Source organism: Prionailurus bengalensis, chromosome E3 (genome assembly GCF_016509475.1).
Source record: "Prionailurus bengalensis isolate Pbe53 chromosome E3, Fcat_Pben_1.1_paternal_pri, whole genome shotgun sequence".
Classification (NCBI taxonomy): Eukaryota; Metazoa; Chordata; class Mammalia; order Carnivora; family Felidae; genus Prionailurus; species Prionailurus bengalensis.
Window position 1 is genome coordinate 17,645,734 of NC_057357.1, and position 10,451 is coordinate 17,656,184.

The 10,451-nt window shown below is 39.8% G+C and overlaps 1 protein-coding gene and 1 pseudogene across 1 annotated transcript in view; one reads left to right on the plus strand and one right to left on the minus strand.

The window, feature by feature from the left end:
• LOC122471409 (integrin alpha-D-like) overlaps positions 1-3,991 on the plus strand; it is a 30,278-nt gene extending 26,287 nt beyond the window's left edge. The window contains exon 30 of the mRNA XM_043559956.1: positions 3,361-3,991. Within this exon, the coding sequence (XP_043415891.1) occupies positions 3,361-3,459 (99 nt within the window). The 3' untranslated portion in view covers positions 3,460-3,991. The remainder of the gene's footprint in view (positions 1-3,360) is intronic.
• Positions 3,992-8,056: 4,065 nt separating this feature from the next.
• On the minus strand, positions 8,057-9,845 carry LOC122472069 (annotated as a pseudogene).
• Positions 9,846-10,451: the final 606 nt, after the last annotated feature.

Genomic DNA, 10,451 nt, shown 5'->3' on the forward strand with positions numbered 1-10,451 from the left:
TATTTTCCTCTTAAGACTGCCTTTTCTGCATTGTGTTTTAATTTTCACTGGCTTCCATGTATTTTTAAATTTCTTCTTTAATTTCCTGGTTAACTCATTAATTCTTTAGTTAGGATGTTCTTTAACCTTCATGTATTTGAGGGTTTTCAAAATTTTTTGTGTGCTTGATTTCAAGTTTCATAGCATTGTGATCTGAAAATATACATAATATTATCTCAATTTTTTTGTACTTGTTGAGGGCTGATTTGTGACCCAGTATGTGATCTATTCTGGAGAATGTTCCATGTGCACTTGAGAAGAATGTGTATTCTGCTGCTTTAGGATGAAATATCCTGAATATATCTATTAAGTTCATCCGGTCCAGTGTGTCATTCAAAGTCATTGTTTCCTTGGGGGTGTTAAAGTCCTCTACTCTTATTGTATTATTATCAGTGAATTTCTTTATGTTTGTTATTAATTGAATTATGTATTTGGGTGCTTCCAATTTGGGGCCTAAGTATTTACTATTGTTAGATCTTCCTGATGGATAGATGCCTTAATTATGATCTAATGCCCTTCTTTATCTCTTGTTATACTCTTTGTTTTAAAGTCTGATGTGTCTGATAGAAATATAGGTACCCCAGCGTGTTTTTTTTTTTACATCCATTAGCATGATAGATAGTTTTCCATCCTTTTATCTTCGATCTGCCAGTGCCTTTAGGTCTAAAATGAGTCTTTTGTAGGCAGAATATAGATATACCTTTTTTTAAAAAAAAATTCTATTCTGACACTTTATGTGTTTTGATTGGAGCACTTAGTCTATTTACATTCAGAGTAATTATTGAAAGATATGAATTTATGCCATTTTGTTGACTGTACAGTGGTGTTTCTGGTGATGTTCTCTGGTCCATTGTAGTCTGTTGTTTGGTCTTTCTGTTTTTCCTCTTCACTCAGAGTCTCCCTTAAAATTTTCTGCCAGGCTGGTTTAATGGTCATGAGTTCCTTTAGTTTTTGTTTGTTTGGAAAGTCCTTATTTCTCCTCCTATACTGAATGACAGCCTTGTTGGATGAGGATCCTCTTGGCTGCATATTTTTTGCATTCAGCATGTTGAATATTTCCTGGCACATTTCCTGCCACTCTTTTCTGGCCTGCCATGTTTCTGTGGACAGATGTGATGCGAACCTAATAGATTCCTGCCTTCCTTGTAGATTAAGGACTTTTCCCTCCTTTCTGCTTTCAGGATTCTTTCCTTATCTGTGTATTTTGTAAATTTGACTATGACTTGCCTTGGTGATGACCCGCTTTTGTTGAATTTAATGGGAGTCCTCTGTGCTTCTTGGATTTTGATATCTGTGTCTTTCCCTAGATTAAGAAGTTTTTCAGCTATAATTTGTTCTGATAAACCTTCTGCCCTGTTTTCTTTCTCTTCATCTTCTGGGACTCCCAAGACATAGATGTTATTACATTTTAATAAGCGACCTAGTTCCCTAAGTCTGTCATTGTCATCCATGACCTTTCTTTCCTTCATCTTTTCATTTTCATTATTTTCCATAATTTTATCTTCTATATCACTGATTTCCTCCTCTACTTCACCCATCTTTGTTTTTATAGCTTCGATTTGGGATTGCATCTCAGTTTATACCATTTTAAACTTTGGCCCAAGTAGATTTTAGTTCTTTTATCTCTGCAGTAAGGGATTTTTTAGTGTCTCTTATGCTTTTTTCAGGCACAGCCAACACCCTTAATTGTTTTAAATTATAGTTCAGACATCTTACTTATATCTGTATTGACTAAATATCTCTGGCTGTCATTTCTTCCTGTTCTTTCTTTTGGGGTGAATTCCTCCATCTTGTGATTTTGGAGAGAAAGAAAGAAAGAAAAATCAAAATACAACCAAATAAATTTTTTAAAAATTGGAGAAAGAAAAAGAAATTAAATAAATAAAATAAAATACATAAAGGAAGCTAGATCCTAGGTGTGTTTTGGTCTGCTTTTTACAAGAAGCTTGGTAGAAAAATGTAGAAGGAAAGAAAAGAAAAAGAAAAGAAAAATATATACATATAATTTAAAAATGATAGAAATTTTTAAAATGAAATAATAAAAATTGCTCTTTCTGTATCTAACAAAAATAAAGACAAAAATAAAAGAACAAAAAGAAAGGATGAAAGAAAGAAAGAAAGAAAGGCCCCCATGGGGCACTAGGCACTTTTTCCCTTAGAGCTGAAACTTTGCAGCCCTCAATGATCCATAGACTTAGTGTGTGAAGGGATTTGTGCTGATCCTCTGGGAGTGGGGCCTGCCTCTCTGATTCTCTGGTACAATTGCTGTAATGGAGATATGCCTGCAAGGCACAGTGTCACCGGGCTTGGTGTAGTGGCTCCATTCTCCACTTGGTGGCTCACTGAGTGGTTCAATTTGATGGGTTCAGTCACTGAAGTGTTTCAATCTGATGGGTGTCACAAGAAAATGGTTTGGCCCTGTTCTCTCTTCTTTGGAGTGGGAAATGCATGCCACCCCTCCTCAGCAAGCCCTCACAGATGTGCAGTGACACTGCCTGTGTCCCTGGTTTCTATCACCCTGTCTGTGCCTGAGCCTTCACCCTGTCTGTGCCTGAGCTGTCTGCCTGCCAAACGGTGCAGCACTCTGTGATTTAACTCAGGCACAACTGTGTTTCAAAACCTTCCACTTCACAGACGCCCGCCCCCCCCACCCCAGCCCCGCAGTTCCTTGGATGACCTGATCCCATGGAGGGTCTCCTCTTGGATGCCCATGGAGGGATGGAGGGTCTTCATGTTTTGTGGCTGGTGCTGGCTTGTTGCAGAAGACAGCTGCCTGACCACACAGCAGATCAGAGTTTATGGTAAATCGCAACACACAACCAGCACCAGGGTTTGCAGACCTCCCCTGGCCTACGTGCACATTCTTGCTAGGTCGCTGCGTGTGAGAGATCCCTTCCCACGTATGACATCACCAGTCCTCATTAGTCCCTATGAATGTGCCTTCCTATCTGATTCTCAGGACGCTGTTAATTGCTCTCCCTGTCTTTTCCACTCTCCTCTTCTTCACTACATGTTTCCCTTCATAGCAAATTGTAACATAAAAGCAAAGACCTGGATTTGGTGTGGATACCAGCGCTGATTCCTTCCATGACTATAGGCAGTGCCTGGCCCATGCTGGGTCTTGATTTCTCATTCTGAAGGTGATTGCACCCCACTCACAGAATTTTGGTAAAGGCTAAATGACATAGCATGTCTAACGTTTCTAGTGCAGTGCTGGAACATAGTAGGGGCTCTTCCAATGGTGATCCCTCTCCCTCCCCAGTTGTCTCATTTCCTCTCTTCCACCGGATTTCCTAATTCCCTTTTCCTTCCTCTCCACAGGTTGGCTTCTTCAAACGTCAGTATAAGGAAATGATAGAGGAAGCAAATGGACAGACTATCTCAGAAAATGGGACCTCAGACCATCAAGTTGCCCAATAATAAACTACCTCCTATTCTCCCTTGGACCTGTTCTCCTGTGAGAGGCTTCTTGGACCTCTTACTCTAACCTAAGTTAGGCCAGCAGGGAGAGAAATGCTCTGTGTGAGGGAGGCCAGGATCAGGTTTCTTTCTCCTTTTGGGAGATGCATTGTGTTCACCCAAAGTGCTTGCCTGGGAAGGGCTATTTGTTTTGTCAAGGCTGCAACTGGAAACCCCAGAACAGGATCTTCACCATTGCCCCTGGGTGGGCTTGATTTTGATTTTTACCTAGAAATACATGAACAATAGCCTCAGGCTCCAGTCTCTCTTTCTTCACTAGCCACCAATGATCTTTCTAAAGTACAGTACTAAACAATCCACAATCCTCATCTATCTTTGGTGGATCCCTAATTTTAATAGAATGGCAATTGAACTCTCCAATTTATATTAGGAATCCAGCTCCATTTCCAGAAGGTGGGCTTTGATACACACGTCATGAGTTGCTCTGTGCCTCACTATTGTCCTAATTCCTAGTAAAATACTATCAATATCAGCTCTTTGTCTCAGGAATCTCAGTCCAGATTTTGAAACTGAATTGGGAATAAAATGTCTACATATTGGAATTTGTAAACATGGCTTCCAGCCTTTGTCAGCATTGCTAGCTGGGAGGGAGAAGTAGTACCCCAGCAGGGGTATTGCCCCAATGTCACTTTGGCTCAGCTAGCTCCAGCATCTCTCAAGAGATCAAGATGCCCAGGATACTTACATTTTTTGAGGTTCCAAATATAGTGAATGAAGAAATGCTAAAGCATTATCCTAAAAATTGTGTATTTTAAATGTTTGCATTAACAATTTAACACATTGCACAAAACAATGCATGTACATTTTTTGGTTACTATGTCAAAGGTCTAAAACTGTAGGGATGGGAGTCCTATATAGTGATGCCTATAGTGTCCACTAACCATGGTGGATGCTGGCTTGCTGTGAAGCCTGGGGCCAAGCCAAGAAATTTAAATACAATGGAGGTTATTAATGTCCCTATGTTAGGGTAACCTGACTTCTTAATCTACTCACTCTATTCTCCAGTCTGTCACCGATAGGAAGCTGATGGGCTGTGGTGGGGGCAAGGAGAAGGGACTCAGTTGGAAAGGTCATTAAAGTGGACTAATACACAGATATTTCTTACAAATCCTAGGATGTAATGAAGGGGTCATTATTTGCATATGGCTAGTGATTAGAAGGCATTTTGAAGCCCTATATCAGAGACCTGCCGCCCCAAATAAGCATTCTTACTCTTATGCCACCCATCTTAGCATAAAGGCCAAACCAGTGCCCAGTATTGAGTTGTGAGTCAACACATAGCAGGCTATTCCATGCCCTAGAGGGATCCCACTGCTGCTGCCACCTCCCAGGAGTTTGGGCCATTTGGATGTTTGAATTAAAACTACAGAAGGGTGAGACAGTTGATGAGTGATTTTAGGGGAAGCTGGAAAATGACCCTTTACTGCCAACCAAAAATATCTCCTGCATTCACCATTATAGGGCCCAAAATCCCTTTGGAGTTTCCAGAAGGACCAAATACTATGCAATAACTATGAGTGGGCCTTAAGATTAGAGTATATGAAAATCAAGCTTGAGAATGTTGTTTCTCAAAATGTGTTCCATGAATCACAGTGGTGTCTGGTGGTCTCCTAAGTGCTAAGTTTTAGAAAAAAAAAAACAGCAAGGAACAGTTTTGAACCCATACATTTCACACATTTGAAACTGGTGACTTTCATAGAAATACTGCTATATCCTTAATAATTGTGTTCCTAAAGGTTGTCCATGGGCTCTAAGGACTGCAGTGGGCTCTTGCCTAAAATGAAGGCAACAGGTGTTATTTTCACCTGTTTGCATATTTGCATATTATTACTTATATTAATTTTATTTGCATTTTTCACAGGTGCTCTTGTGTTATGCTATATCTCCAAATCACAAAAATGGGTCAATAGCTCAAAATTTTTTCACTGAAACATAAAAGTTGTGATTTAAAAAAAGTAAATTGCTTAGGATAATATCATGAAAATCAATATTGAATGAGATTCCAGTGCACATTTAGTATAGGGATATGAATGGTGGGATGAGTTATTCTGATCCCAAAATTAAAATATATCTAGAAAATATTATACCATTGAAATTGGATTTTAATGGGTTACATATATATTTTCTCCTAGGCCATTATCCATTATGAAACTTTGTCAAATGATGGCATGAAGTTATCAAAGCTTTTGTGTCATTTTCTCACATGATATAATGACCTCTCAGATAAGGCAACAAAGGTTTCTCAGAACAACTGAAGCATGTTTCTCAAAACATACCAAAGCAACAATTTTATCATTAAATACAGAGAAGACAACAAAACTACAGTAGCATAGATTAAAGTTGCTCTTATATCAAAAGTATGTAATAGTCACACAATTTCCAAGAAGCCTATAAAAGCAGCAACGAGGTTAATATCTATACTGGAAAGTTGTTTTTGGCTGTAAGTAACAGGGAACATCAAAATACATAAGGGTATATAAAAAGCCTTCTCACAAGGGGTCCAGATATAGTCATTAATTCAGTCACTCAATAATGACATTAAGATGCGGCTATCTTGTGATGCTTTTGTCTTAGACCATCCCCCTCATCATTGCAAGATGGCTGCCATAGCTACAGGCATTTTGTCCTTGGATAATAGTGCCCAAAGGCAAGAAGAGCACTTTGGTGGAGAAGGTCATTGAAAGGAGGTGACCATTGGTTGACCCAGGTAATTCGAGTCTTCTAATCCCCTGCCCTGTCCTTGGAATATATACTCTGCCCACCATTCCCACTGTGGGAGCCACTTTCAAGGACACAGCCTTAGAAAGCAATATGTACTGAGTCTATCTGGGTGGTACATGTGCCTCAATCTAGTTAAGTCCTCTGTATAAACTTAAGATTCTGGTGGGCATGTGCAAAGATCTACTATTCTTGCAGCTGCCCAAGACAAGCCTCATATTTCCCTTGCTTATTAACTCTGCTACCTACCAATCTGGAGTGGCCTGACTCTTTATTCAGGCTCTGTCTGCCTTCAATATTGGGACTGGTTTCAAATTTCATCCTGGGAATTCCTGAAGTACAAACCAACAACTTTCTAGCTAGCCAGGAGACTGAAAAATGGGTCTTGGGAGTTGGCCATGGGATAGATATCACTGGAACTGTGTAGTCATTCCATCACTTTAAAGGATAATGACTGGTTTGGGACTGATTGGTTGAGTTGCCCAGATAGTTGTTGGGTAACCCTGAATGGGACCCAGTGGTTGTGTGGACAAATCTTTGGCCATGGCTTCCACCTGGGTGATTGGGACACTGCATCCTGGGTTTTCCTTGGGCATGGGAGAATTGGAGAGTTTACCCCACAGTAACAAAAATTGCTATCCCCCCTCTCCTCAAGGCCGGATGGGAAAGGTGTTTTGCAGTGATAAGATCATTTGGCTGCTGTCTTTGTTCTCTTAATTGGTCTGGAGGACATAATAGCACACACAGAAGCCCTTACTAAATTCATCCACCAAGACTTAAGTTATAGCTGACAAAGCCTGTATTTACTGAATACTGAAATATCTCTAATGAGAAAAGATGTCCTCCAAAGTAGGATCACTTTGTATATTATTGCTATCTCACAAGGAGACAACCTGTGTTATAACCCAAAAAGAGTGTTGTGTGTTCATATCTGATGAGTCTGTTAATGTATCATCTTTATTAAATCCCATGAGGACACAAGTGAATGCCTTGAATGATCTGACCCCAAAACTAGGGGACTTAATAAATAAATGGTATGGATTATGGGGCTCTTGGTGGAAAAAAAGGTTACTTATTTTAGGAATCATTATCTTCATCTGTGTTTTCTCTTGCATGTGCCTCTACTGCTACTGTGGTATCTGCCTGCAGTGCATGCAAATAGCTGCTAAAGGAGTTGCCGCTATCCTAGTGAAACTCATTGCTGACCAGTCAGGGCACATTGCAGCAGAGAGGTGTGTGTAACATTCTCATAGCCAGTCACAAGGGGTAGAATGTTGGAGGAGGTCACTGACAGGATGTGGCCACCAATTGACTCTTGAGCTGGACCTGGGCAATGGGACGCTCCTTACTCTCTCCCCTGTACTTGGTCTGTACACTACCCACCATTTCCACAGTAGAAGCCTCAAAAGATCAATGTGTTGTTGAGACTATCTGGATGGTATAGATGACAGCATGGTTAATATTGTATATAACTTAAAATTTTTTTGGATATATGTATGTATGTATATACATATGCATTCACACACAATTTAGCATTTAATCCTGCAAATGTGAGCTGATACTAAACATACTGCTTTATAACCTGTTATGTTTTACTTCACAAAAGAGAATGAATATATTTTCATGCATATATGTGAAGCTTTCCAATTGAAAAACAGACCTGGAGAATGGGTCAAAATACAAAGTCCAGTGAGATGTTGGTAACAAGGAAACTTTGTTCTTTTACAAAATTCCATCAGATGATTAAAAGTACAAGGGAGTCAAAGATACATCAGAGAATGCTGGCAGTAAGAAAGCAGAGGCCAGAATTTAATATCAGTCAAGAACAGAATTCAAGCCTAAAGCATACAGAATAAGGATGGCTCTATGAATGCCTTTGCTTCCAATGCATCACCACAAACTTGTTTCTTGTTCTTCTCTTCCTATCTCTTCCCTAAGAATTTCCACCTCATCTACTCCTCTTATCATTTCTTCAGGCTCCAAATGCTTCACAGGCATGTCCTCTTTAAACCCATGGCCAGGGGCGCCTGGGTGGCTCAGTCGGTTGAGCGTCCGGCTTCAGCCCAGGTCATGATCTCATAGTCCATGAGTTCGAGCCCCGCGTTGGGCTCTGTGCTGATGGCTCAGAGCCTGGAGTCTGTTTCAGATTCTGTGTCTCCCTCTCTCTGCCCCTTCTCTGCTCGTGTTCTGTCTCTTTCTGTCTCTCAAAAATGAATAAACATTAAAAAAAATTGTTTAAACCCATGGCCAGGCCAACTTCTCTGACCTCAGCCATAGCAACTTCTTACTATACACGTCGTCAAAGGCAAGGGAAACAAAAGCAAAAATTATTGGGATTTCATCAAGATCAAATGCTTTTGCACAGTGAAGGAAACAATCAACAAACTATAGCAGCCTATGGAATGGGAGAAGATACTTTCAAATAACATATCTGAAAAGTGTTAGTATCCAAAATCTATAAAGAACTTATTAAACTCAACACCTAAAAGCAAATAACCCAGTTAATAAATGGGCAGAAGACATGAATAGGAGACATCCAGATGGCTAACAGAAACATGAGAAGATGCTCAACATCATTCAACATCAGGGAAATACAAATCAAAACCATGATGAGACACCACCTCACACCTGTCAGAATGACTAAAATTAACAACTCAGGAACAAATAGATATTGGTGAAGATTTGGAGAAAGGGAACCCTCTTGTGCTGTTGGTGGGAATGCAAACTGATGCAGCCACTCTGGAAAACAGTATGGAGATTCCTCAACAAGCTAAAAATAGAACTACCCTGTGACCCAGCAATTGCACTACTAGAAAGTTACCTAAGGGCTGCAAAAATACAGATGAAGGGTTACATGCACCCTGATGTTTATAGCATCATTATCAACAATAGCCAAACTATAGAAAGACCCCAAATTTCCATCGACTGATAAATAGTAAAGAAGGTGTATAATGGAATATTAGTCATCAAAAGGAATAAAATCTTGCCATTTGCAACAACATGGATGGAGCTAAAGTGTATTATGCTAAGCACAATAAATCAGAGAAAGAAAATACCATAATGATTTCACTCATATGTGGAATTTAAGAAAAAAACAGATGGACATAAGGGGAAAGAAAAAAGAGAGCGGGAAACAAATCATAAGAGACTCTAGCAGAGAACAAACTGTGGGCTGGTGGAGGGAGGTGACTTGGGTAGGGCTAAATGCATGATGCATATTAAGGAGGGCACTTGTCATGTTGAGTACTGGGTGTTATATGTAAGTAATGAATCACTAAATTCTACTCCTGCAAAGACTATGTGTGAACTAAGCAAAATTTAAATAATGCAAAATTGAAAAACCAAAACAAACAAACAAAAAACCCTAGTCAAGTGGGTCAGCCCTCCTCTAATGTTTCCTTAGGCTTCCTGGCTTGAACCTTCTTTGGAAATGTGAGGATTTCCTTCCACCTCCTGTGGTACATCTTCTGAAGAGTGATCTGTCACAGGCTTTGGCATGTTCTGTGGTTTTCCTTCATTTTCTTCACAAGGCTTTGGCATGTTGAGTATTTTTCTGTTATTTTTTAAAAAATAAATTAATCCTGCGGGGATCCAGGGGATTTTCCTCTCGCTTCTCTCACACATTTTGTATTGTGCCCCAAAGACCAAGAGTCCTGAAAGGATCTGGGGTACTTTCCTCCTTCTCTGGTGATGAGGGGCTGCTGCAGGGAAACAGGCCTTTGATTATAAGGGCTTCTGCACACGTTGACTCCATTTCATTAATGACTGCTGGATGACTTCCATTCGGTTTTCTAACAGGCCTCAGACAGACCTCATGTCCTCTAGGATCTCATGCCTTGTTAATCAGATGAGTCCATAGAAAAGCCTGCTTTCCTCAGAGTGAACTTTATTTTGGAACTCAAATAAATATTTTGAAAAATAATTTTCATAAACTCACAAAACATTCAGAAAGTATAGAGTTCCCTGTATCTCACCATTTTGTGTGAGACTTATTAGCAGGTAGAATATTCATTAATACATGGCACTCTTGGGATATTTTTTTTTAATTCAAGTTAGTTAACATACAGTGTAGTCTTGGCTTCAGGAGTAGAACCCAGTGATTCATCTTTTATATATGACACCTAGTGCTCATCCTAAAAAGTGTCCTCTTTAATGCCCATCACCCATTTAACCCACCGCCATCCACCCCCAAGCCAGCAACCTTCAGTTTGTTC